The 27819-nt window shown below is 34.9% G+C and overlaps 4 protein-coding genes and 1 long non-coding RNA gene across 6 annotated transcripts in view; 2 read left to right on the plus strand and 3 right to left on the minus strand.

Moving 5' to 3' along the window:
* The window catches only part of LOC145303826 (N-acetylgalactosamine kinase-like), a 213983-nt gene that overhangs the window by 185850 nt on the left and 314 nt on the right, over positions 1-27819 (minus strand). The window lies entirely within an intron of this gene.
* Positions 239-9773, minus strand: LOC145303827 (uncharacterized). The gene is made up of 11 exons (XM_080145466.1): positions 9648-9773; positions 8665-8867; positions 8399-8506; positions 8134-8218; positions 7117-7182; positions 6643-6752; positions 6324-6421; positions 5498-5592; positions 4801-4847; positions 3997-4059; positions 239-366 (listed from the first exon to the last, which is right to left on the minus strand). Exons 2-11 carry the CDS (start codon positions 8864-8866, stop codon positions 254-256), a joined length of 987 nt encoding a protein of 328 aa, XP_080001592.1. The 5' UTR covers position 8867; positions 9648-9773; the 3' UTR covers positions 239-253.
* Positions 1313-1675, plus strand: LOC145303861 (uncharacterized). Its single transcript, XR_013873841.1, has 2 exons — positions 1313-1500; positions 1646-1675. It is a non-coding gene; the product is annotated as an uncharacterized LOC145303861 (long non-coding RNA).
* LOC145303829 (mitochondrial protein C2orf69 homolog) lies at positions 9701-13737 on the minus strand. Its single transcript, XM_080145468.1, has 8 exons — positions 13584-13737; positions 12920-13054; positions 12607-12716; positions 12236-12362; positions 11671-11751; positions 10934-11085; positions 10491-10543; positions 9701-10132 (listed from the first exon to the last, which is right to left on the minus strand). Exons 1-8 carry the CDS (start codon positions 13701-13703, stop codon positions 9993-9995), a joined length of 918 nt encoding a protein of 305 aa, XP_080001594.1. The 5' UTR covers positions 13704-13737; the 3' UTR covers positions 9701-9992.
* On the plus strand, positions 15684-27180 carry LOC145303823 (uncharacterized). Of its 2 annotated transcripts, none has more exons than XM_080145460.1 (12): positions 15684-15989; positions 16254-16406; positions 16570-16718; positions 18061-18173; positions 19283-19357; positions 20051-20174; positions 20575-21329; positions 23249-23334; positions 24225-24308; positions 25322-25381; positions 25736-25849; positions 26519-27180. In XM_080145460.1, the coding sequence occupies exons 1-12, from the start codon at positions 15722-15724 to the stop codon at positions 26710-26712; spliced, it is 2175 nt and encodes a 724-aa protein (XP_080001586.1). In that variant the 5' UTR covers positions 15684-15721; the 3' UTR covers positions 26713-27180. The 2 variants fall into 2 exon arrangements, with proteins under 2 accessions (XP_080001586.1, XP_080001587.1); XM_080145461.1 differs by having other exon boundaries at positions 15743-15872; positions 16256-16406.

Genomic DNA, 27819 nt, shown 5'->3' on the forward strand with positions numbered 1-27819 from the left:
TCCAATCTGTTCTATTAATGGATATATTATTCCTTAGATCTTAGATCAGATTTAAATGTTTTCTAATAAAGTGAAACACGTACCTAGCGGGCTAAAAATAACGACTCCCCCCTTCGACCCCTTTACCCCCTCACCTCCTACGGGATAAACGAACTAACTAATAAATGACCGGGGAAATAGCAATCTAAATTGACATAATTTTTTCCCCTGTCATATTATCCACGTATTTTCTACATCCATTGTTCCTTATTGTCTAAAGAATCATTTTCCCTGTGACAGAGCCATCTTGTTCTTGTTCGTCATCCAGCAAAGCTTTTCTTTTTTTTCTTGTCTGTCTCAATTCCACTGAATGTGTCTCAACATTTTCTGTTACAGAATTATAAAGGATTCTTAACTAACTAAAATAATCCATATGCACACCCCTCCTTAACCGAACTTTAGATTAAAAAAATTTTCCAACCATTCGGACAATTGGGCGTTCAAATAGGACCTAGTGGTAGTTAGAATCAGTTGAGAACAAAATCCCAGCCGTTCCTTCTTGTCAGATATCGCCATTTTAAGATTTTAAGTAAAATTACACTAAATATCCAAATACAAACTCAAGTCTTCTTTCATTTTTTTAGTATAATTTTAGTGAGACAGCCCAAAAACTGAGTATCTTTGCTCCTGTGGCCAAACTGACTGCCTGGAGTCCCTAACAGAGAGTGCCTTTATGTGTTAACACAAGTAGGGATTCGAACCCATTCCCAAAACTAACCAAAGTGGAATAGCTGTGTATTACAGCATGAGGTCAGTATTTTCACCACTGACAGATGGAAGGCAAAGCCTATCCTAACCAGGAACCCGGTCATTCACCCACAGGCCCCAGTGGAGCACCTTGGAGGTCTGCACCACATGTTTTCTGGGGTGTTACTCACCTGCATCTATGGATTGGGCAGGTTGAGACCTAATGGTGCCCTCAGACTCCCAGTAACCCTGCCATTTGGGCCAAGCTTAGAATAATGTCACACACCTGGTCCCATGAAATAGGCTGTGAGATGTTCGCCTGCCAATCACAGATCAGCACAGCCGCCATGGAAGGATAGCTGCAGGTTGTGGGCTGCATACCTTCACTCAAGATGCAAGTCAGCCCTATTCTGATCTTGATCCTCTAGGAGTTCATCTTAAACTATGCCCTGAGCCTGGCAGGGTTCTTTCTGAGGGAGTTGGGGACACCATAACTGTTTTACAAACCCAGCTGATGGTATGGATCAATAGGGAAGGTAGCCATGGTCGCCCCTTCTCACATTAAGCAAGTGGTCCCTGTCATGTACGCTAATGTATGTACACTTTCAGGCCACCAAATTTGGAGAAGAACAGAGGCTGCCTGCGGCTCACTGCGGCAGACATCATAATTTCGCGGTTGCAAATAGCAAATTAAAGATTTTCATTTTTCAGACCGCTTAATTATAATGTCTGCCGGCTCTTTGGAAAACTAAGCTGTCCAGAATTAACATCCAGGTACAGCTTAGTTCTTCAAATCATTAACCTTTCCACCTTCCCTATTAACAAATAATGTAATTGGGGGGAGGATAGGACAATAGCTTAGGCCGGGTGAAGTTTAGGTTTCCACCAAATTTCCCAAAATATAACTCTATTTGTTTAGGCCTAAACATCAACACTTCCACAAATTACAGACCATCCATAAATGCACCAAGGCCCATCTGGAGATCCCAACAGTCCCCCCCGTCTGGCCCCGCGCATCCTCTGGATACCTCTGGATTCTTGTGGTAATTTGATCCTTCCCTGCATTGCAGTCACAGGTAGAACATTTTGCTAAAGCTGCTCTATAACTACCCTGTCTGTAAGTCTTAAGCCTCAAGGGGGATACAGCATCCTTCCCGCACAGTCCCAGCCCTGCCAAGCCTGGGGAAGACCCAGGGCCCCTCCCACAACCAGCGACTGAAGGCAAGAAGCGCTCTAGTTGTACAATCAACTGTCTGGAAGCCACTGCCAGCCACAGCCCTTGTCCCCATCAAATTTCATGAGGTCATTTTAGAGCTGACTAAGATGATCCCCTGTCAATCACAGATCAGCACAGCCACCATGGAAGGATAGCTGCAGGTGGTGGGCAGCATACCTTCAATCAAGATGCAAGTTAGCACTACCCTGATCTTGATCCTCATGGAGATCATGGTGGTGTGCATATTGAACTATGCCCTGAACCTGGGAGGGTTCTTTCTAGGGGAGGTGGGGACACAGTTACTGTTTGAAACTACCCATGGTGGAATAGCTGTATATTACATTATTGGGCTCAGGCAATGCATGCCCCTCTGGGTACCCTCTTATGTGCTCCTTGTTAAAGTTTTACCGGCAGTCCCCATAGTCAGGCCCCTGCACTGGAAGTTAGGCCTGGTCTTGACCACCAACTCTCTCCTGGGGGGCCGTTTGATGCAGTCGCACCTCCTGGAGGCACATTGAACACCATGGGGGTGTAAACTAAGAATAGCCCCTGTCCAGTTTCTCCTTCTGGGGGCCCTGGCCCCTATCTTGATGGGAATGGCCAAGAACTTCACGCTAGTCGCCACCCATATCCTGGTCATCAGTCAGCTCTGAACAGGTGCTCCTTGAAAGCTGCCCTGGCCAGACAGTTGGTTTTACAGCTAGAGGTCTTCTTGTCTTCGGCAGCTGGTTGTGGGAGGGGCCCTGGGCCTTCCCCAGGCTTAGCAGGGCTGGGACCACTTGCTTAATGTGAGAAGGGGCGACCATGGCTACTCTCCCTATTGACCTATACCATCAGCTCAGGTTTGTCAAACAGTTATGGTGTTCCCAACTCCCTCAGAAAGAACTCTCCCAGGCTCAGGGAATAGTTCAAGATGAACTCCTGGAGGATCTAGATCAGAATAGGGCTAACTTGCATCTTGAGTGAAGGTATGTGGCCCACCACCTGCAGCTATCCTTCCATTACGGCTGTGCTGATCTGTGATTGGCAGGGGAACATCTCACAGCCCATTTCACGGGACCAGGTGTGTGACATTATTCTAAGCTTGGGCCAAATGGCAGGGTTACTGGGAGTCTGAGGGCACCATAAGGTCTCAACCTGCCTGATTCATGGATGCAAGTGAGCAACACCCCAGAAAACATGTGGTGCAGACCTCCAAGGTGCTCCACTGGGGCCTGTGGGTGAATGATCGGGTTTCTGGTTAGGATAGGCCTTGCCTTCCATCTGTCAGTGGTGAAAATACTGACCTCATGCTGTAATACACAGCTATTCCACTTTGGTTAGTTTTGGGAATGGGTTCGAATCCCTACTTTGTTAACACATAAAGGCACTCTCTGTTAGGAGTTCCAGGCAGTCAGTTTGGCCACAGGAGCAAAGATACTCAGTTTTTGGGCTGTCTAACTAAAATTATACAAAAAAAAAGAAAGAAGACTTAAGTATGTATTTGAATATTTAGTGTAATTTTACTTAAAATCTTAAAATGGCGATATCTGACAAGAAGGAACGGCTGGGATTTTGTTCTCAACTGATTCTAACTACCACTAGGTCCTATTTGAACGCCCAATTGTCCGAATGGTTGGAAAATTTTTTTAATCTAAAGTTTGGTTAAGGAGGGGTGTGTATGTAAAGCAACAGGCAGAACCGATATGGTTCTTCGTTACAAGGAAGTTTCTCATTGGTCCAGGGAAGGTTTATCATGAGGTAGCTCTAAATAAATATCATCCCCTGTCCCCAAAATTAGTTACTTTTCCTTTTATAACTTAAATTGAAAGTGAAAGGTCGACTTCCTCCCTTAACTCAAGAGCTTATCAAAACTTTTTTTCGGTCCTTTTTAATTTTTTGTTTGGAAAAAAATTATTCCCTGGCTACAAAATATTTCAAACCCCCCCCCCCCCCAAAAAAAAACAAGGGGGGAAAATAGACAAATGCTTTCAGTAGGTAATCTATATTTTACTCATTTCTTAGGTAGAATATACACCCCTGTTCAGTTATTCTAGTTATGTATCCTTTTATCCCTGTTACTGTATTAGTTTCTTTCTTCACCATTACAGAATCCAATTTCTCCTTTTCTTGCTTAACTAATGACAATATCATTCAATCAAATCAAAATTTTAAAATATTTCTTAGTGTTTGAATTGTTGGGTTAAGTAATCTCGCTTTTCTAATCACTTAGCTACCCCCCTTCATTGCTTGGAGGCCACAAAAAATTAAAAAAGGTTAAAAAGCAAATGTTTATGATGAAATAAAACGTCTGGGTGAGTCATATTTATTGCTGTAGTACTAAAAATGCTACTCTGTAAGCTGTGGCAATAGATATAATATATCTAGAAAAGCCATCTGACCCCATTTTTCGTCAATCTTAAATAGATATATTTGGCAGAATCATGGCAGTTTATTTTTGTTACATAGGAGTTCATGAAATAGTGCAATGATTTTTTTGACGATATAATTTCAAAAAACCTTACTTTATCCTAAGAAATTCAACCATTCATAACTAACTTATTATGCGGTTTGTCATGTGGTTCACGTTATATGAGGGAAGAAATTTTACATGATATAATTTACCCAAGAAAAGCTGTATCCTAGGAAAAGCGACAATTTATGATAATGCGTACGAAATGAAAAAAATCTATGCCTTTACTTAAGTACTCAAATCTAAAAAATGTTTGAACAAATGACAGAACTGGGATGTACCATCACTATTATCCTATTGGACAATATGTCTCTAGATTATCCCATTGCTGTAACTTATTCAATTCACTTGAAAGTATGCATACACTTCAGAGCAGTGAAATTTTATTGAATGCCTAAAGTTATACCTTCGTAAGTTTCTTCCTTGACATAAGTTTTCTCGGATTTTCTTGACCTAAAAAGACAAGGATAATTAAATCCATTCCATAGTTGAACCAGGTTGTTTTCATAAAATGTTTATGCAAGCCTTAGTTTTCTTTAGTTTTAAAAAGATTTTTTTGTTTATTTAATAAAGATTATATGATTTCCAACAAACTTTCAAAGGGAGGGGACGGGTTGACACTTTTTAAAATCTAAACTAAAAGTCAAAGGAACTTAACTTAAACAAAGAGGAACAATGTGAAACTGAATAAACGGCGGCGGAACCGCTCATATCAGCGGGAAACAGCCGTTTTCGGTGTTTCTGCCGCCGTTTCTTCACAGTTCCACATTGTATCTACTGGCCTGCAAAAATTCAGCGCTGTAACTCTTTTTTTAGTTGAGTTCCTTTGACTTTTAGCTTTGGTTTCAAAAAGTGTCACACCTGACTGCCCCTTCAGAGACGAAGTGGGGGAAATGTGATTTTCTCGGCTATTATTTAGGACATAAGGCTGTTGTCAACATTCCCACCATAATTGAGCATAATTAACTATATAATATAACAGCAATGGCGGTCGGAATGATCTTTAGCAGGTTTTTTTTTTGGCTATTTTATACATTTCCACGAATTGGGGGATACGTGATTTTTTAGATAGAAGGCTGAAACTAAGCTGCCTGCCACTGTACCTGACAGGAGAGCTGGAATATTTTCCATGTCTTGGTTGATGTCTCTGTACAGGTTCTGGACTTGGGGATACACGCTCCTCCGTCTGGAGGGTTGTCTTAACAAGTTTAATTAGGTTTAATATTAAAGTAAAACACAAGAGGGGAAAGGGTTAAAACACTATATCTCCTATCACAATGACCTTGTGCCGTCTCTCAATTGAGTCTATGAAATCAACCAAAATGGTATAAGGAATATTAACACAACCAAGTAGCAGAAAACAATTTTCTAGCAGACGTAAAAGTTCATCGGAAAAGGGAGGAGGTAGTTATCGGTATGGCTATATTATTATTGATAGAAGATTGTTGTGTGAGAGCCTCTATTTGATTTACTATGAATAAATTCGACGAATTTCCAGTAACTATTTAATGTCCATTTTTAGGTTTTTTGACGGTCGAGTACAAAAACCCACGCCCCCCCCCCCCACACCCCCATATCTTTAAAATAAATTGAAAATAACGGATATGTAGGAGGGGGTTATGCTTTACTTTTGTTTATTTCAGTCAAAGCCCTGCAAGAATTTGACAAAGAAAGAAAACCTAGGAATATGGTATAGCCAACAAGCGAAATAAATCTAAAATAATATTTGGGGGGCATATAAATAGGTCGTGATTTCTTCTCCAAAATTATTTTCGTTGTTGGTATAAGCTGAACAAAATCCTCCCCCCCCCCCCCCTCTCTTTATTTTCAGTTAATTTTAAAACCAGTTTGGGAAAGGGCGTTTCTTTGCTTGACAAGGTAGGTACTTTCTTTCCAGGGAAACCGCCAATAAAAACAAGTTTGGTTTACCTTATCACTCAACTCAGAAATGTCATTAATCACTGCAACATCAGCGCCAAAAAATGTAATTTTTGCAGATTTCCTTGGACCACAAGTTTCAGTAGAATCTAATTAAAAAAATTTAAGAGATTTTGAAAGTGTTCTTCATGCCTAGTTTACAAGATCTTTACAGGAATCACACCCACCCTTTATAATCTTATTAATATACTCTATTAGTTGATTGTCTGTTGCAAAAGGCATTATTGAAAATAAGAATATATGAAGCAAACAGAATCTTCAAAAAAAACAAAAAAAATCCTCCAATTGAAAATAAAAATCTCTGAAATTCCTGTATCTGTGTCTTTACTTTCTGTATTTGACTCTACGTCATCAAAACTTTGTATTGACTCATCATCTGTTGTAAGTGAGTCAATAATTGGGAGAACTTGTGCCGCTGATCTAAATAGAACAGAATATAATAAATTTTCTGATTAGTTAATTGCCAGTGTGCATATATGACCGCCATTCACTATACAAATTCTTTCTACCCTGAGTATAATAATATTACTGTATTTCATTTTACTATTCCTTTAATTATATATATTATAGGATACTATTGTTTTTTAGTGTATTGCTTATGAAACATAAAATATTTGTTTTATAAAATCTGCTGGAAAGATACAAATATTGAAATTAAAACTTAAAAGTAGTATTTCAAAAAAATTTAAGAATAATTAAAAAAGATTGCCACATCTACATAAATTTCTAATCCGAACTGACATAGAAAAAAAAGTTATGATGTAGCTTTGTTCGAAACAATTACCTTCTAGTCCCTCTTGCTAAATTTGGTGAACTTTTAGGAGTTTCTTTGGATGCATTTCTTGTTTGTCTGATATTTTATTTAGATTAGGTGCTTATTCAAACTAGGGATCTACTGCAGTTCACGGTAAAATATTGCTGGTAACGAATATTGCCAAAAATCTATGAATTTTAAAGGCTGCTAGCTGCCAAACGGCTGAACGTACAGATCATACTCGCACACCATTTTAAGCAGTAAAGCAGTATAAGAAGGCCTACAAATAATCTGGAATAGCGAAGATCCAATGATGCACAGGAAAAGCTTCACCGAAGAAAAAACGCGTAAAATAGGACTTTTTCGCGCATTTATCTGCACTGCGAGATAATTATGTATTATTGATTTATGGCTATTCCAGATTATTTGTAGGCCTTCTTATGCCGCTTAAAACAGTGTGCGGGCATGATCTGTACGTTCAGAAGTTTGGCAGCTAGCAGCCTTTAAAATTCATAGATTTTTGGCAATATTTGTTACCAGCAATATTTTACCGTGAACTGCAGTAGATCTCAAACTTTTTTACGGCGAACTAGGCTTAATGGACTTATAGTATTGCTATAATTAGCCTAAAACCAGCCTAGGACCACATTACTGAAATAATAAGCTTCCCTTCTATTGTACACTTCCTAAGGAATTTACATTTTCAAGTTCTTAAATAAATAAATTTTAACCTTTTCTTATTCTAAATTTTTTGCATTGAACAAGGCATTACTGATTGCTAGACAAACCAAAATACATTTTAATGCTTACGGAAATCTGATGCGATAAATAACTAATCTAGGCAGGGCAAACTAAGAAACACAATTTTGCCACTAACATTTTCTTCATTAAAAATAAAAAAAACATCATTATTGTATTAGTTACAGTTTTATTAATTGAATTAACACCATTTTTTTGTTATCAATAGGAACTATTCAAAGACGTAAACGTTTTTTAGGGCAAGGTAAAGTAGGTATGTTTTAATTCAATAAAATTCAATCTAAATTCCTTTTCTCCATGGGTTTAAATTCTTCTCCACTAGAATAGTTCTCATCTTTCAAGGCACTAATTATGCTACTAACATTTTTGTTGGCTAAAATATATTTATGGCCATAATTTATTTATTCTAAATTCTATTTATTACCTATATTGTATTAAGAAAAAAAATTCATTAGTACCTAACGAACTGTTAACAGCTAAAAATAAATAGTTGATAAAAAATGGAGAGATTTTTTTGGAATACCTATCTAGATGAATAATGAAGATATGTTACCTTTCTGGTTACTGGCAGGGGTTTTTGCCTTGGCGGTAAAAGGTTTGGCTTTAGGAGTTTCATTCTTCGTTGCACCCTTAGCAGGTGTTGTACAGGGAGGAACTGATACTAGTATAATTTATCATCCTTGTTTTAGCAGCGAAACTTCCCTTTATTTCAGTTTGTTCACTTCGAGAGACAATTCGCAAATTAAATAATAAAAAATTTCCTTTTTAGATTTGCTTGTCTAATAAATTGTATTTGTGTAAATAAAAGAATGTAAATGCCTGGAGATGCTTTTGGCTGCGTTTTTGTCGTGGCCACTGATCGTAGGCCAGATCCGCTTGCTAGACTCGCTGCAGCCGCCTGTCGAGCCTTCGGAAGCCCGGCCGCCGAGATCTGGCTGCTCGCATTTTGAGCAGCGGGGCTTTGGTTTCTTGTGTTGATTGGCCGTTGAGGCGATACTTTGGATTTGGTGCCTCCCCTCATTCTGAAATACAAATGAAATAACAGTTTTGACAAAACAGTTGGAGAACAGAGGGAACAAGAAATAACTAATCCCGATTCAGAAATAGGTATAGCCAACAAGCGAAATAAATATAAATTAATATTTGGGGGACAGATGAAAAGGTCGTCAATTCTACTCAGTGTTGGATCCCAACGACAGCTGAAATTAGGTATAGGTTTCGTTATTTTTTTCGAAATAATTTCGCTGATGGTATAAGCTAATCCCGATTAGGCAATGTCCTTCTATTGCAACCTCATTGGATCTTAGATTATTCAGCTTTCACATATAAAAAAGCGAAGTTTTTATTTTTATTTTAGAAACAACGTCATAAATGTTTAATTAACAAGGGTGACAAGTGACAACATCCAGAAAAGAGAAGCCCTGAAACAGGACAAACGAACATTAAGACTTGTAGAGTGCCAAAACTGAAGAAGCAAAATATTAATGCATAAATCTAAACAAAATTGTAAGAAAATTTGTTGCAAAACTAAAGTAAAATCAGCCTGTTTTAAACGGACGTATTGTACGGACTTTCTGGTAATGATTATAGAGTTGGTATCCTTCCTAAATCGTGCCTTATTGTTATTGTTACAGGAATAATCATGCAAAGTTTGAATATGATAGGACAAATCTAACCTTTTTAAATTAACGAAAAGAGCTAACTGTTACAGGAAAATAGCTAACTGTCCCACAGACGGACTGACTCTAATTTTAGAAAAGCTTCGCTTTAAAAAATTTCTTAATAAGCCTATTGAAGCTTACCTTATATTTTCTATATTAGCTTGTTGTAAACCTTTCCTTTCTCATTTTGTGTATTATCTGGAATAAATAATGCATTGAAAAAAAGTACATACAAGGGATTTTCAGAAATAACATCTTCAGAGTTTTAGTCCAGACCTAACCTGCGGCACATAACTCTATTATATACCTTAGATGAATTTTTATAGCATAATGGGTTATTTTCTGTAAAAATTTTATTTTTATAGGTGAATGTTTCTCATCATCTTCATTCAAATAAAACTAAGAATTGTGACTGTCACTTCCAGTTCTGGACACTTTACTCGGATGGTAGCATAACTATTTGTAAATAATGGTTAGGTAACTTTGTTATTCATCTAACAGAGTTTTTATGATGTTAAAATGTGTCTCAATACTTGGAGTCTCTTGTTCAAAGTAAAGTTTTTTCTTAACAGTAGTTGATGTAGAATTTGTTGTTAACTGGGTCATCAGACGGATAAACGTTTTACATTCCTAGTAGCATTGTCCATATTCTATCATACAAAAAATTGAGTTTTTTTGTCTGTGGCTTATCATTTTGATAACCACTGAAACGATTGGGTTCTTCCTTTAAGGAAAGCTTCACATGGGTCCCAGGTTTGTTTTAGGCTTTTTTTGTCTTTTGAATTCATAGCCCCTAATACTAGGGGCGCAGTCGTTAGTATTAAAAATGTTACAGGCATTGTTACATAACGCTTACCTAAAATTCAAGTTTTTTTTTCAGAGATGGGAAAAATATACTAAAATTGAGCTTTTAATTATAATTTAGTGAACCTTTGATGAACCTTGTTATTCTTGTCTAATCTATAGATTTTTATGGACAATGTTATTCCTTGTGAATCCATGGACGCCTAGAGCACTGGTCTTGATATGGTGTTAACCTAAAATTAATTTTGGTCTATTATGTGCCCCTAGTACCTAGGTAGTTTCTTATTTTTGTTAAAATATTTGCAAACATTCAGACAACAACACCCTTCTCCCCTCTTAACTATCATTTTTGAAATAGTATTTACCGCAATGACGGACACTAGCCATGTGAAGCTCTCCCAGCCCTTATCTGCAATAAGCTTATTACAATCAATAACAAACCTGAAAACTTATCTTAAAAAATTTAACTTGACTAGGTACCTAATCAATTTTACAGTTTCAAACATTTCATTGCTACTTAAAAAAATCTACATACCGGCTTTAATTGTACTTTTTTTTACAGCAATATGTAAAGTAAATGTACCTACCTATTTTATTGTGTCCCTTGAAAAAAAAGTATCAACCTGACGTCTACATTTATATTGTAGCTTGCAAACTTTTCTAAAATGTTTTGATCAGTAACATAGATGGCTCCAGGTCCCCCATTATGACCTCCATCCAGCCACACTAGTTCCTGCAGGCAAGACAGGTGCACAGGTACAGTTGTTCCAGATTCCTTATCATAAACAAGGTTAGTTTTCATGAAAATTGTTCCCTTTTTGAAAGGAAAAAAGGTCCTTTCATTAACAGACATGAAAAAAGAAAAACAAATCCGATGAAAGTTGGTAGAGATATGGCACAGGAGCAGGGCACTGTAGGTAAAATATTGTTACGCGCAACCAAAGACAAACATTTTAGAGGTCCAAAGGGCCTTACAAATGACGATAAAGCATTTTATCCATAATCTATGGAAGAAGTGAAAACTACATATCTGTATATTCTTCAAAAAGCCATAAAAAATTTCTTCATTACTTAGTTAATATTTATTGGCTGTGCTCAAGAGGGTAACCTAATTTTTTTTATAATTGATGGAACCTGACAAAAAACATCTGACAGCACTTTATTTTTTCATGGTACCATGGCCCACTTTTCTTGAGTGGTTGCTGCAAGTGTCAGTTAAAGGATAACCGAATCGATCCAGTGGTTAGCAATCCTTACTTGTTACTTCCCTTAAATATTTCCAAACTTATTTTCAAAAAAAGTTTAGGGAGGCCGGGGGGAGGGGTAAGGGCTGCTATACTCCCTAATATGAAAATAATACCTTATAATGTGCAATTTCATGTACAATCTGATTCAAAACAACAATGCCTTTACTGAATCCAATCACTTTCAATGGTCCAATCTAAACAAAATAAAAAATGATACCATATGCAAGAAAAAAGGTAACTTTGACTGAAAACAAACATATTTTCTAACATATACGTTACAGTGTCCCGTTCTAGAAAATTTTGTTAAAATTTTGGTCCCAGCCAAAATATGGTTGATTTATGCAAAAAATGAGCCATGAAAATTGAAAAATATTTTTTCTGTAATGCAAAAATTGCACTTTGAAATACGTTGCATGGGTCATTTTTTTTTACATATATTAACCATAGTTTAGCTAGGGCCAAAATTTTAACAAAATTTTTCTAGGACGGGACACTGTAATATACATATACATATTACTCTCTTATTTAGTGTAGACTCAGGAAGTATGTGAAAAAAAAGTACAGAAGCAATGATATGACATTTGTAGAAAAATTATGTACTTTTCTATTGAAATAAGAGCTACATTCAAACAGAAATAACATCAGAGATTTTTAGGTGCTATGCATAAGAAGTCATACCTCACATTGAAGCTCCGTAGATAAAGATTCTAATAATTTGTCTAAATGTTGTAGACATCCATGATGAACATCATACCATTGTCCATCGTCCCGTTGAGCTTGCCCTCCTTCTTCGCCATTGGAATCACTATTTACCAGGGAAAGGGATCGTAATTTAAAATCTTATCCTAACAGGAATGATAAGTACCATAGTAGTGAAGCTAGACACATTAGATGGTTAACCTTAGGTAGGTATAAGAAAACAATGTGTATTGTTTATCTGTGGATAATAATCGCGTTCTGAGTATGAGTTTGAGTAAATATCTTCCTTAATTGTAGAAAAGCTTTAAATTTGTTTTATTAAATATAAAATGTATCACGCATCCCTATCCCTGCTTTTAAAAGTCTTTTGCGGATTTCCCAAATTATCACTTTGAAGAAAATTGTCATAGCAGCTAAATGTCCCTAGTTGTTTTCTTACTGGTCTCACAACAAAAACATGCTAAATATAAACAATTGTGATTCGTAAAATCAAATAATTGATGTACTGAATTTTAGTTTCCGAAAGTGTACCTAGCTTCCGCGTCCTATCTCAATATTTGCTACTAGCTAATAAAGCTTCAAACTTTCAAAATTGAAGAAAAATTTCCTAAGAGGAAAACGCCAATTTTTGTTAATAAAAAATCATTTAACAGAATTACATCCCTGGTGTGGAAATGCTTGAGTCAATAGCTGGCAAGTATTTTCTAAAGACCAGTCCAGGTATCGACTGTTGTCCCTGTGTTTGGCCTGGACATCATGAAGATCTTGCACATCGCCAGGAAAGAAAAGAATGGTACCCTGAAATGATTAATGCAATAGTTGAATTTATATGAGATTAAAAATCAATCTATTATACCTAATTAAAATCAGTGCATATCTATTTTGTTTCATTGTCAACCAAAAATAGCAGTTTAAAAATTTAAAACCTCTCAATGTGTGTCTATATAACAATACTCCCTGAACAATACTGCTTTAAAAAATCAAGGGATTTTTAATGTTAAGAATTCTATTTTACATACATTGTAAATAAACTCTGTATTTTATGTACAATTTTTTTCTGTATTGTGACCAAAATGGTTTTAGATATTGATTATTAAATAAAGAAGTTGATTATTGAAAATTTGAATACATGAAGGTTAAGTTTGCAATTGGATTTGATATAATATGCACTGCATTTAGAGTATATTACTGGACGACACCCAGTTCTAGGATCTAGGATTCTAGTAGAAAAACGTACAAATGTTAGTCCTATAGCACCTTAAGATAAAGAATAACTTATGTATTCTAAAAAGTAAAATTGTATTAATTACTAAAATGAAAAAAATACCTTATGTTGTGATAACTGACTTGAACCAGTGTTAACATTGCAAAGAGCACTGATTATGTCATTTGCCCTTCCTTGAAATCCAGCTACAGAATTCACAAGTTTGGGTATTTGGTGCGTCATTATTATATTATTATTATTATATTTACCGATATCTTCACAATCTCATATTGTATATTGATAGAGCAACTGCTATTTAAAATTTTAGCATTTTACTCCTGTTTTAATGTCTTAAAACACATACCTTAACATAAAATAATGACCCCATTTTTATAAAAAGACATTTTGTTCTAGTGATCAGAATGAAAAGAAATTGTTAGTCTTAAAGAACACATACCTTTACGGAAAATAATTACATAAATGACCCCCTTTTTTAAAAAGTGTTAGACAGTTGGTTCTAGTTATCAGAATGAAAAGAAATTGCTAGGGTATGTTTAAAAATGTATTTTCTTTTAATTACTTTCTAAAAAATGAGTGTAAAAGCTCGATTTTAAAAATTATTAGACTTTAAAATTCATAAACTTTAGTCCTCATTTTTGAGAAATTTTATTAATAAAGCAGTTAATTTAAAAATTGATATAGATAAATAAACTAGTTTTCTCTATCTTTAGCTATAATTTAATTTCAAAAATCGTTTTATTACATGTAAAAAATCACTCTAAACTTTGGGGAAATATATCGACAAAATGTGGCGACCCTGAAAATTAATGGGGAAATTTGTGACGCACCAGAAATCAAAATTAGTGTTGATTAAGTCGCGGTGTTAGAGACAGGTGAATATAAAAATTAAAGGCATTTAATCACCGATATAAAAATCATGATAGATGAATAAAACAATTCAATTGTCATTTCCGCGGACAATTTCCATTAATATGGTTTTTATGACTAGCACAAAAATGGGCGGAATTTAATTTTTACTCGTCGTATTTGTTTTGATAATTTTTACGAGTGACAAATTGTTGTTTGTTTACTTGTTGCACGTCTGCAGCGCGAATGCCTCGTAAATTTTCTACAGCTTGTGGTCGTCTTTCTTTAATAAAGTTTTTCGTAGATTTTTCTTATCCGTTTTCGCAGATTTTTTTTTATATATCGTTTATTTTTTGTAAATTTTTCACCAAATAAGCTATCGTAAAGTTATAATATTTCACATGAAAGGTTTTTTATGAAACTGTAAATATAAAAGAAATTATTTTTTCATTCCAAATTAAACAAAATACGACATTTGATATAAAAATTTTTGTTCGGCATTTAATCAATACAAACATAAATATTTTTGATCACCGTTTCGAGTCGAATTGAACCCGAATAGAAATAAAAGTTTTCTCTTATATGTTTATTTAGAAAAGTTATTTTTTTATTAATTAATGTTGTTTTTGTTGTGTTTTTATACTTTTTCATAATTGAAATCTAGCTTGGTATGATGATAGCCAAAAAAGTAGTATTTGAAAGTTGCTTTATTACGTTACTAAAAACGCGACCATGGTTTTACACACGTGGCGTATCCGCTCGTCGTCGGTTAAGTGATGGGTTCGAATCTCGGTACAACTGTGCGTCATAACTAAAGACGATAAAAATGGTTCCTACTGCTGCTAAGTCAGATGCTCGACGATAATTAATTGTTTAAAAGACGGGGGCCTCGGCCGGCCCAGAACATGCGCAATTTAATTCACAAGCCTAGTTATGACTTTCTTGAGTTAAATGTCTGTTGGTCGACCTGTCATCGACAGCAGCCTCCTTCGGAACAAGATATATTGTCGAGGAATGTCATTATAATATTATATTAGTTTTAAGTTGTGATCATTTAAGATATAGGTACCTAATATGTTAATTTTTTACAGTAATATGCGTTTTGATCACTAATTTTTAAATTCTCTTTTGTAGTAAAGAAAATACCCCTCTTTAATAACATAGGTAGTTACCTACCTATCCTGTAATATAGATTAATAAGTTTTTTTGTATGAAGCTTAAGATTTCATGAAATTGGTTGTTTGAAAAAGTAAATTAATTGGTAGTCCGAAAAAGTAGCTTAATAAATGCGTAGGGTGGTTTTAGACTAATTTCTACTCCCCGCTCTCCCTATAGGATAATGACGAATTAGCCTGTCCTTAATCATTAATTTGAACTTGTACTTCAGAATAAAAATGGAGACTAATTTGTCAGAACTAAAAGAAGAAGATTTATCCATGGAATCTGAAAAAATTGAGGACAAAAATACATTAGTGGTTGCGAAAAACGAAAATTATTCAGATGAAAAAGATGTAAAATTAATAGAAGAAAATGATAATATAGAAAGTAATGAACATTTAGACGATAAAGAAAATCTATTTGCCTGCAATGTTTGTGAAAAATCTTTTTCCACAAGTGATAAATTAAATGAACATGTTAGCTTACATTTTGAACGACCGTTTAAGGAAAAGGGTTAACTCTTAATTTTCTACAATGCTATTATCATATTAAAAAGAAGGATTAATGTACTTTGTATGCCTGTATGTTTGTCTCTCAAGCAAATAAGTCTCATATTTATGAAATCTTTAAAGGTAATGGGAAAATTTAGTCGTGTAAACTTTTACTTAAAACACTTAAAACTTAATTTAATGAATTTTTACCCATAGGTAATTTTAATTCCTACATTTATTTTTTATATGATTAAAGTTAACCCATTAATATTTATTTAGTGTGATTTATGTAAGAAAACATTTTCATCAAGTCCTCTCCTAACTGAACACATACGAACTCATACAGACGAGAGGCCATTTGAATGTGATTTATGCGACGAGGCGTTTATAAAGAAGAGTCATTTAGCAACACACAGGCGAATTCATACAGGTATATTCTTCTTCAATTACAATAAGAAAAAATTATGAGCAAAGGTTTCCATTTTTTGATGATTAATCAAACTCTAGTATATTCATGCATTCATTAAAGTGAAGCTCATCAAAACCTGCCCTTTATATGGTAGGACAACAAATTAAAGAAGAAGAATTTTTAGGCGAAAAACCATTTGAGTGCAGTTTATGCGGAAAGACATTTTCAAGTCATAGCAGTCTGTGGAAACATAAGAAAACTCTACACAAAGAAATATCAGAGAGTGAGGATACCCAGATGAACAGTTCGAGTAGGAATTATAACAAATCACAGGTATCTAGTGTAAAAGGGGACTATGCACGAACAAGACGTAGTGATTCTAAGCATCTTCCAGCATTGATCCATACTATTTATTAGTTAACCAGGTTCAAGTTTGATATTTAGTTAATCGAATTAAAAGTTACATAGGTTTTACCATGTTTTTTTTATGAAAAAACTTTGAAATGTTAAGCATTTTTCAGGGGTGTATATTCTACATGGGATCCCCTGCTCAGGGGGGGGGGGGGATAAAAAATAAGTGTTTGGAGAAAAAAAATGTAAAAATTAAGAAAACTGAAAACATTTTTTCCATTTCCCCCCCCTCCTTGGTGAAAAAAACTTTTAAAAATGTGTGGTAGGAGGGATAAAATAAATAAAATATAGAGTTTTTAAAATATTTTTCCATTTTCCCCCTGCTTGGTGAGAAAAAACTTGGGGGGGGAAGAAAAATAAAAAATTTTGTAGCAGGGGAAAAAAAATAAATCTTGTGCAGAATATACACCCCTGGCATTTTTTGGTGCAATATCATCAAATGTTTTGTTGAGTACAAACTGTTGTTTCAGAAGCTTTAAGACAAAATTATATTATTTTGATGAAAAATGTATATTTAGAAAAAGGGTTGGCAACTTGTATTATTGTAAACAGTTTAGTTAATGTACTTTTGCAATTTACAGCATTTGATTCTTTTTTTTGCCGTGTCATTTTATTTAGTCTTTTGAACTTAACAAAGCATTTGATGATATTGCATCAAAAATGCTTTACATTTCAAAGTTTATTTCATACGATATAAAACTATGGTGAAACCTTACTTTTTAGTCAACAAACCAAATGTTATACATAAACCTAGTATATTCACTTAAAAAATACTATGGATCAAGGCTGGAAAGTGCTTACTGCTTAGAATCATTTGGTCTCGTTGGTGCATTTTCCCCTTTGAAAACTTTTATTTTCAATCTAATATTATTACCTGTTTGAGTAGATAGATGCTTATGACTGTATGATAAAGTTTCTTTTTCATACATATTGGCATAAACTTAATTAACATAGATAAGGAACTTGGTTGTAGGGGCGATTTCTCTTGGGAGGGTGCTGTTGGTTCCCTCCCCCGTAATATTTATAAACCTTCCCATGACATATAAAAAGCTAACTATAAAAGGAGAATCATATCGGTTCAGCAGTTTGCGAGATCCTTTGGTACACACAGACATAAAGACATTCTGTCACTTTTATATGTTGATGATTACATTAAAACTATTGAAAAAAATGAAGAAAAAAAATATTTATTTCCCTCTCTTTGAATCATTTTAATGAATTGCTTGAAAAAGGTTACAAAAAGTGTATATTCCTATCTTTTCAGGATACTTATGAAGACACTATAGTTGTACCTATGCCTAATGAAGAATATATTGAAGAACCAAAACTAGAAGATGATAGGGATGTCGACATCAAACTAGAGCCGGGAAGTTCAAGGTACAATATTTTACAATTAAAGCTTCTTCAAAAAAAATAATATTCGTATTATGACTTGACCAGGGGTGTATATTTTGCATGGGATCCCCTGCTAAAGAGGGCGGGGGGGGGGGTGGGGGGGTGGAATAAAAAATCTGTAGGAAAGGGAAAAAAATCAAAAGTAAGTACTGAAAACTTTTTTCCCCTTCATGTGGAAAAAACAGAAAAAAAATATTTGGAAGGGGTAAAAAAAGAAATAAGATAAAGAGTAACTACCTACCTACTAAAGAAATTTTTCCATTGATGGGGGGGGGGGGGGGAATAAAATATTTTGCAACCGGGAAAAAACATGAATCTTGTGCAGAATATACACCCCTGGACTTGACTTTTTGTCATGTGTTAGATATAATATTTTAAAAGTTTAAGTTTATAAAACCTGGATTCCTTTCTTTAGTTCACACAATCTATAATACAAAGTGTCTTGATGTCTGTCCGTCTGTCTGTCTGTCCGTCTGTCTGTCCCTTAAGATCTCGGTAACCACTGAACCGATTGGATTCTACTCTTCAGGGTATATACCTACTGGTCCTGTGGTGGTTTTAGGCTATTTTCTTGGGGGGTGGGACACCCCCAACCCCCCCAAAAAACAAAAAAATCCCCCCCTATTTTTTTTTTTTTTTTTTTTTTTTTTTTTTTTTTTTTGCAGAAGATTTCCTAGGTCCTTTATTTTTTTTTGCAGAAGATTTCCTAGGTCCTTTTTTTTTTGCAGAAGATTTCCTAGGTCCTTTATTTTTTTTGCAGAAGATTTCCTTGGTCCTTTTACGAATTTCACCTCAATTTTTTTTGATCACCTCTTGGGGCAAAGCCCCTAGAGGCTAGGGGCGAAGCCGCTAGTTATATATAACCTACTTCAATTCATTATAAAGATTAAAGATTAGTCAGAATAATAAGATATCCAGTGCTTTCCCATAAAGTGCCTATTGAGAACTGAACTTCCCACCTTTCCATATTTTGAAAATAATGGGGCGGGAAGAATTCTTGTTATGCTTAACCCATGCGGAAATACTGCAAGGCCAATAACTTCGATAAAAGTTTCAAATATTTGAAAAGGGACATCCATGTTTAATTTTAGTGATGAAGAAAGCGATACAGAAAATGATAACCTTACAACAACAATTTTTAACCATGTGGACAATCTTAAGCAAGAGTAAGTTTTTTTTTGGATCATGGAAAGAAAACGAAGTAGCGGGTTTCGTCGTCTTTTTACAGTAGCTATTCTTCTATTTCTAGCACCTGCGGGGTCAATTTCCTAACACTGCGGTGCAATCTTTAACATTTACCTAACCTAACATTAAAAAAAAACTATCAAAAGCTACTGTGAAAATATGACGAAACCCGCTACTTTGTTTTCTTTCCATGAGACTTTTTTTTCTATTTTTTTCTTGCTACATTTTCTGCTCCAGGTACCCTCCAATAATTCTTGTAAAAAATAGAACAGTAACATATTTTGACCAAACTTCTGCGAACCAGCTAAAAAAAAAGGTTAGGAGAATCTGTAACCTTTTCCCTAAGTACTTGTTTCTTTTTTCCGTTTTAAATTTAACATCAATTCCACATTTACATATCCTGGTTGTGTCCAAAATTATGGCCAAAAAACTGTCGATGCATGAAATTGCGAACCTGACTTTAATCTTTGTATATTACAAATGTAAGTATGTCCTGAAACAGAATCCTGTGTTTGAGCATTTTTGCTAAGGTTTATATACAAAATTGTTATACATTGTTATACATTTAAAAAAAAGTATTCTACTTAATGATTTTTGACACATGTGTTTCTTTTGTTATACCGATGATTTCTGAGTTTCACTTCTTTAAATGTTGTCATCCTTGTTTAATTTAGATCCGAGCTTGAGCCAGGTTTTAATTCAAATGTGAAAAATGAAATAAAAAGCGGAGATTCAGACGGCGAACACGAGGAGAAGTTTCTACCTGGCGTTAATGTTTCATCTGCTAAAAAGAAACAGGTAATTTGAGCTCCAAATGTAATTGCACAAAGGCCCTAAATTTAGTAGTTTGGGATAGAAATTTTAGTCTTAGTTACATGTATTAGGTTTAGGCCAAAACAGCCATCATAATAGCCATGAACCAATGCAAGAACAATCAAAAACTTATCTAGAAATTTTTAGTTGGCTGGCCTTCTTTATATCGATCTTATTTAAGATAAAGACACAATACTGGCTTTTGGATTAAAACTTTTGGATAGATAGTTTCACGATTTTCGATTAAAGGATTTTTGAAGATTAGGGGGTTAGGGGTTAGTATTTCTCATTTTCCTTTAATGCTTAACCTTTTAGACATTTGAGAAATAAAGATTTTTTATGCTCTCATGAGAAAATAATATTGTTTAAAATGATTATTTTTCAGGGTTCAAAATATTTCAATAAGATGATATCAGAAAGTAGAAACACCTCTTTGGCAACCATGATCAGCTCCGACGCACTCGACAAATCTTTTCCTTGTTCTGTTTGTGAAAAAGAATTTCCCAAAAAGCGTGCCATGATAAAACACATGAAAATACATACAGGCATTAAAGATCATGTTTGTAAGATATGTGGGAAAGATTTCTTTGATAAAAGTAATTTAAAAGTCCACATGTTGATTCATAATGGTCTGAAAACTTTAAAATGTGACGTTTGCCAAAAGTTATTTGCACGTAATAGTGATCTTAAAAGTCATAAAAGGATTCATACAGGCGAGAAGCCATATGCATGTGAGGAGTGCGGCCGGGCATTCTCAGAAAGTGGTTCCTTGACTAAACACAAACGAATACATACGGGGATAAAACCTTACTCATGTGATATTTGCCAAAAATCTTTCTTTTCGCCCAGTCAAATGAAGGAACATCGAAGAATCCATACTGGAGAGAAGCCATATGAATGTGAACAATGTGATAATAGATTTGCATTTAAAAGTGCTCTGAACCAACACAAAATGATCCATTCGGGAGAGACATTTGCTTGTAGTTATTGTGGTAAACAGTTTGCCAAGAAATGTATACTGAGACAACACGAAAAGTTGCATGAGGTTAGTAATGGTGCGGCAAAGCCTCATACGTGCGAAATATGTGAAAAAAGTTTTCTTCAAAAAGCTAATCTGCTTGCACACATGAGAGTACACACAGGAAGGCATTATGAGTTAATTAAAGGGGGGGGGGGGGGGTAAAATGTGGTGACTCGTCACACGACATACCAGCAATTTTATTTTGGGTGCTACTCTCTTAGTTTTAGAGATAATTGGATGAAATCTTTTGGGCTGGGTCATTAATTACCCCAACTATTGGTATCTTTCAAAAAAAACGGCGGCGGGACCGCCGCTCCCGCCGCCCGCCGCCGTTTTCCGCCGCCACCAAAAATTTTTTTATTTATTTCATTTCTCGCCGAATTAGGCAATTTGGAATCAATTGAGACCATGTTATTTTTTTCAAAAATTTTTCCCCTTACAAGCAACCCTGCGGGGGGACTTTTTTCAAATTCTCGTTTATCAAGGTATATCTTAAATACAGTGCTACTCCTGTGCTTTTAAAGATATTGAAACAAAATCTTTTTAGGTTGGTAAGTAAAAAATATTTGAATTAGGAAAACGGCGGCGGGACCGCCGCTTCCGCCGTCCGCCGCCGTTTTCCGCCGCCACCAGAAAAAAAATTTTTATTGCATTTCTCGCCGAATTAAGCAATTTAGAATCATTTGAGACCATGTTATTTTTTTCAAAATTTTTTCCCCTTACAAGCAACCCTGCGGGGGGACTTAGTCAGTTTTTTTCAAGGTATATCTTAAATTCAGTGGTACTCCTGTGCTTTATAAGATATTGAAACAAAATATTTTTAGGTAGGTCAGTAACAAATGGCAGAGGTACGGCCGCGGAAAACGGCGGCGGGACCGCCGCTCCCGCCGTTCGCCGCCCTTTTCCGCCGCCACCCAAAATTTTTTTTATTGTATTTCTCGCCGAATTAGGCGATTTAGAATCATTTGAGACCATGTTTTTTTTTTCAAAAATTTTTTGGTGGCGGCGGAAAACGGCGGCGGACGGCGGGAGCGGCGGTCCCGCCGCCGTTTTCTTAATTCAAATATTTTTTACTTACCAACCTAAAAAGATTTTGTTTCAATATCTTCAAAATCACAGGAAAATTACTGTATTTAAGATATACCTTGATAAACTAGAATTTGAAAAAAATGACTAAGTCCCCCCGCAGGGTTGCTTGTAAGGGGAAAATTTTTTGAAAAAAATAACATGGTCTCAAATGATTCCAAATTGCCTAATTCGGCGAGAAATGAAATAAAATTTTTTTTTTTGGTGGCCGCGGAAAACGGCGGCGGAAGCGGCGGTCCCGCCGCCGTTATCTTAATTCGAATATTATTTACTTACCAACCTAAAAAGATTTTGTTTCAATTTCTTTAAAAGCACAGGAGTAGCACTGTATTTAAGATATACCTTGATAAACGAGAATTTGAAAAAAATGACATGGTCTCAAATGATTCCAAATTGCCTAATTCGGCGAGAAATGCAATAAAAAATTTTTTTTTGTTGGCGGCGGAAAATGGCGGCGGGCGGCGGGAGCGGCGGTCCCGCCGCCGTTTTTTTTTGAAAGATACCAATAGTTGGGGTAATTAGTGACCCAGCCCAAAAGATTTCATCCAATTATCTCTAAAACTACCTAAGGGAGTAGCACCCAAAATAAAATTGCTGGTATGTCGTGTGACGAGTCACCACATTTTACCCCCCCCCCCCCCCTTTTTATGTGCTTGAGCAATTAATATTTTAAATATATTTAAACCTTTTTTCACGTCAATTGGATCGAATTATAAAAAAGTAACAAAAAATGGAGAGGTTTATTTTTTTTCTTGGGGCGATTTCTCTTTGGTAGATGGTGGTGATATCAATGCATACCACCTCCCCCCCCCCCTCCCCCCCTGCTTTGCCCAGAACCTTTGAGAATTTACACTGTAAAGGAGAACCATATAGGTTTCAGTGGCTAGCGAGATCCTTAGGTACAGACACAGACTTTAAAAAAAAAAACATTAACTCATGAACTGTATCTAATAGGTGAGAAGCCTTTCTCATGTGAGGAATGTGGTAAATCTTTTAATCAGAAGTCAAGCTTGAACACGCACAAATTAACTCATACAGGCATATTAGACATGAATAAAAAAAAGCTTTAATGTAGGTACAAAATATATTAGAAGTTGGTCCTTTTTTGTTTCCTTTTAAACTCCCGATTTCATACATGTTACTACATACATAGGTATTGCTTTACTGTTTAAAGAAAAGTTTTTTTAAGGTAGACCACCTAATCGTAATTGAGTCCGTCAGCAATTCTTTGGAAGATATGGGATTTCGAGATCAACCATTTACGCTATAACTTATTTTCAATATTTCAATAAATATGTAAGCATACCTATTTATTATGGATATACTTGAACTTCGTTAAATATGGATTATGTAATTCTTGGTTACATAATGATTCATATTAACAATACCTAGTTTTTCTGAAAGTTCAATATCATTACTAAAGTTTTTAATCTTACAAAAAAAGAATAATCTTAATGATAAGATCACTACTCTTAAAATTATTGGTTTAAACGTTTGGAAACTACCAGTCTCAAACTAATCCATTAAAATTAAGTAAAAGTACCCAAAATTTTTGGGTTACAGAATGAAATTTCACAGTTTAAAAACTTTGGTTATCAGTTTAATTTATAGGCCTCCCTGCATTCTTCAACTAACTTCGACTTGTAACATCGTATTATAAACATCTTTCCGCGGATATAAAATGTACAATTATAGGATTATAACAAGTTTTTTTAGCGCCGAGATTCCGAAGGCACGGGCTAAAAAACCGGTTTTAATCTTATGTTGTACCTACATTTTATATTCGTAGAAAACTTGATACAATTAGATGCTAGAAATAATTTTTCAGTAGGTATGGCTGAGAACCGGTTTTTAACCACCGAATATTAATCGGATATATTAAAAGATTTCTATTTGCCAATTATTTCATGATTGTTTAATACCTGAAGGCGAGAAACCTTTCCCGTGCACCGAATGTTCCACACGATGTACAACTAAAAGTGATCTCACTAAACATATGCGTACACATACAGGCACAGCGATTAATATTTTTAGTACTGAAGCTACTCTATATTCACTGTTTCTGTTTGCCCGTCCGATATATATATTGGATCGTTCAAATTTATGAGTATGGGGAAAGTGAGCTTAGTCTATTTTATATTAATTCTACTAACATTGTTTTGGTAGCGAAGCTTCAATATAATTCACTTCGTCTGTTTGTCCTTCCGTATTGCTATGGTGGAAATTGAATATTCACGGCTGCTATTCAAGATACACAGCTGATTTTTTTTCTCACTTTAACAATGAACATTCAGTATATATTTTACTTGGTCCTGAGCTGCGGTCTGTCAGTTATGCTGAAAACTATAAATATTGAATTTTAAAACATAAAAACATATTATAATTTTTCCAATAAATGTTCATATGGTCACAGCAAACCAGCATGAAAATTATCCTTTGATTTACCACTGAAAGTCTCTTCCCTATCTCATAGAAGTTTTGTTAGTGCTTTGTTTCTTGAAAAATTGAAAAAGGGGGGAGGCGGATGTGCCACTTTTTGAAACCAAAAGTGAAACGTGCATGATCTCAGCCCATAAAAGAGTTACAGCTCTAAAATTCGGCACAGCAGTTGCTTTTATGGAGAACAATATGGAAATGGGAAGAAACCTTATTTGTCTTATATTTTCATGTGACACTTGTAATATTTCAAACATGTCAATATTAAAAAAAAATTGCAAGTGTAAAAGTAAAGTAAAATATAAGCGAAATTTTTATGAAAAAAAAGTTAATCTCAGATGATTAAAAATTGTCTATTATGGCGAGAAAGGGCAAAATAAAATTTCGGTGGGAAACGGCGGTTTTCGGCGGGATCGGCGGTTCCTCCGCTGTTTCTTCACAGTTCCATATTAGTCTCCACAGAAGCAACTGATGTGCCAAATTTTAGAGCTGTAACTCTTTTATGGGCTGAGATAATGCACGTTTTACTTTTGGTTTTAAAAAGTGGCACATCCGCCTCCCCCCTTTAATAATAAAATCGTTTGTGAAGGAGAAAAGCCGTACGTATGTCATGTTTGTTCTTATGAATTCAAATGTAAAAGTGAACTCAACAGGAAATGTGTTTAATCTCTTTGTTAAAACCTCGCAGCTGCGCGCTTAGGATTTAGCGCCTCTGCATTAGAAAGAACATCGTACCTTTCATCCTCGACGCCGTACTTTTTTTTTGTGGGGGGGGGGGAAGGGGGGTAGGAAGGTCCATTTTTTCCCTTGAGATTTCTCTTGGGAAGGTAGTGGTACCATTCCGCAAAATATTTATAAACTTTACTTTACCTATGCTACATTGTAAAGGAGAACCATATCAGTTCAGCAGTTAGATCCTTCGGTACAAACTTACAGACATTCAGTTACTTTTATATGAGGACAGATATTGATATTAAACTAAATTAATTAAGAGGATAAACACACAGGCACATGATGACCCATAAAACTGGAGATGAGGAATTTGAATGTGTTATTTGTGGCAAATTTTTCGCGACAGAGAAGATCTTAGCAAGTCATAAAAAGATGCATATGCCAGGTTTGATATTTCTTTTGAAGTTGTTTAGTAATAGTTTAGTATATCCGTTAGTTTGTTAGTTCTAACTGTACTGTTTTGATTAAACATTAGTAGCTACGCACCATTAACATGCTTCTAGGGGCACTTTGAGGGAAAGGAGGGGGGGGGGGGGTGAAATTTCACCTTCCGTTTTATTTTTAAAATGAATAAGCCTTCCAACGATTAGCGAGATCTTAATATTAAGACAGACATCTTGTTTCTTTTAATGAGGATTATTGTCTTAACTACAAACTGTGGTAAGGGAATGAATTTTTTCTTTGACTTGGGTGACCAAAAAACAAGATTTTTGACAATTCCTTTTAACAATGAGCAAATACTCTTTAACTCCTTCAAAAATACGGCGGATTGCAATCTCTTAACACAACTTTGTTTAGAAATACAAAGAGCATCATTTTTGGGTGCAAGCTTCCAGTCAACTGTGCCTATTAGGTCAAACTGTTCTTAAAATTAACCAAACGAATAGTATAGTTAAACACATAATTAAGAACACGTTGACCTAATAAGCGCATTTGACTGGAAGCTTGCACCAAACGTTATGGAATTATGCAAAATAAACTGCCTCGTTTTATTAATGTTGTCATCCTTGTGAGGTATATAAGAATTTTTTTTCTAAAAATCCTCCATATTTAGGTGGAGAAATACCAACTTGTGACGAATGCGGGAAGACATTTCACTACAAGGGTGCTCTGACGCAGCACAAGAAGATTCACACTGGAGAGAAACCATATTCTTGTGACATTTGCGGCAAAGCATTTGGCCAAAACAGTACCCTAACTAAACACAAAAAATTGCATGAAAAAAAAGATAAAATATTTATTAAATAAATTTCAAATGTTTTTCCATCCCTTATTTTTAAAATAAATTGAAAGAATAAAGAAGGGGGTTAGTTTATTTTCTCCTATGCCTAACCCCTACAGGGGACGCTGTAAACCAGAAAAGCCTATTCCTGCGGTGCCTCCTGTACACAAAATTATATGACCTAACCAAACCTAAAACTACCCCCCTCTCCTTATTTTAGTACAAGCTTAATTACCAGTCCAATGACCCTCCCTCGTTATTTATGTAATATAATCGTGATATTGATTTACTTTAAATGTAATAATTTTAAAATTTTGATAGCTTAGGTATAAAATTTACATAATTCTAATTATTGATAACTTAGTACCTACCTAGTCCTATCTAATTGGATATGTATTACATTGTGTAATTGTTTTGTATATGAAATTATTAGATAATTTGTGAAATAAACTTGCATGTATGATATTGTCCAATAAAAACAGTCATTTACGTAATTTAGATTGTCTCTTTGGATAAAACCTTCATAATTCGTGAAAAAATACTTTAATAATATACAATACGTGATTTTTTTTAGTATTTTTTAGAACCGGTCCTAACTCAGCAGATATTAACGGTTTCGAAGCCATAATTATCAAATGAGAGTGCGTTTTAAAAGTAAGTAGAGTTTTATTGAGATATTTACATAACCATCCAAGAACGAGAGCAAGTGATTCTAATCACCTTCCAGCATTGATCCATAGAATTTTTTTATTGAATATAATAGATTTATGTTTAATACTTTGAAATGTAAAGCATTTTTTGATGCAATATCAACAAACGCTTTGTTGGGATCAAAGGACAAAATAAAATGACACGGCAGAAAAGCATCAAATGCTGCAAATTGCAAAAATACATTAATTAAACTGTTTACAATATTACAAGTTACCAACCTTTTTTTAAATATACATTTTTAATCAAAATAATATACTTTTGCATTAAGCTTTTTAACAACAGTTTGAACTCATCAAAACATTTGATGATATTGCACCAAATAATGCTTAACATTTTAAATTTTTTTTCATACAAAACCATGGTGAAACCTAACTTTTTAGTCAATAAACCAAATATTAAACATAAACCTAGTATACTCACTA

The sequence above is a fragment of the Acartia tonsa genome, chromosome 13, assembly GCF_053477335.1.
Source record: "Acartia tonsa isolate MP-2025a chromosome 13, ASM5347733v1, whole genome shotgun sequence".
NCBI lineage: Eukaryota > Metazoa > Arthropoda > Copepoda > Calanoida > Acartiidae > Acartia > Acartia tonsa.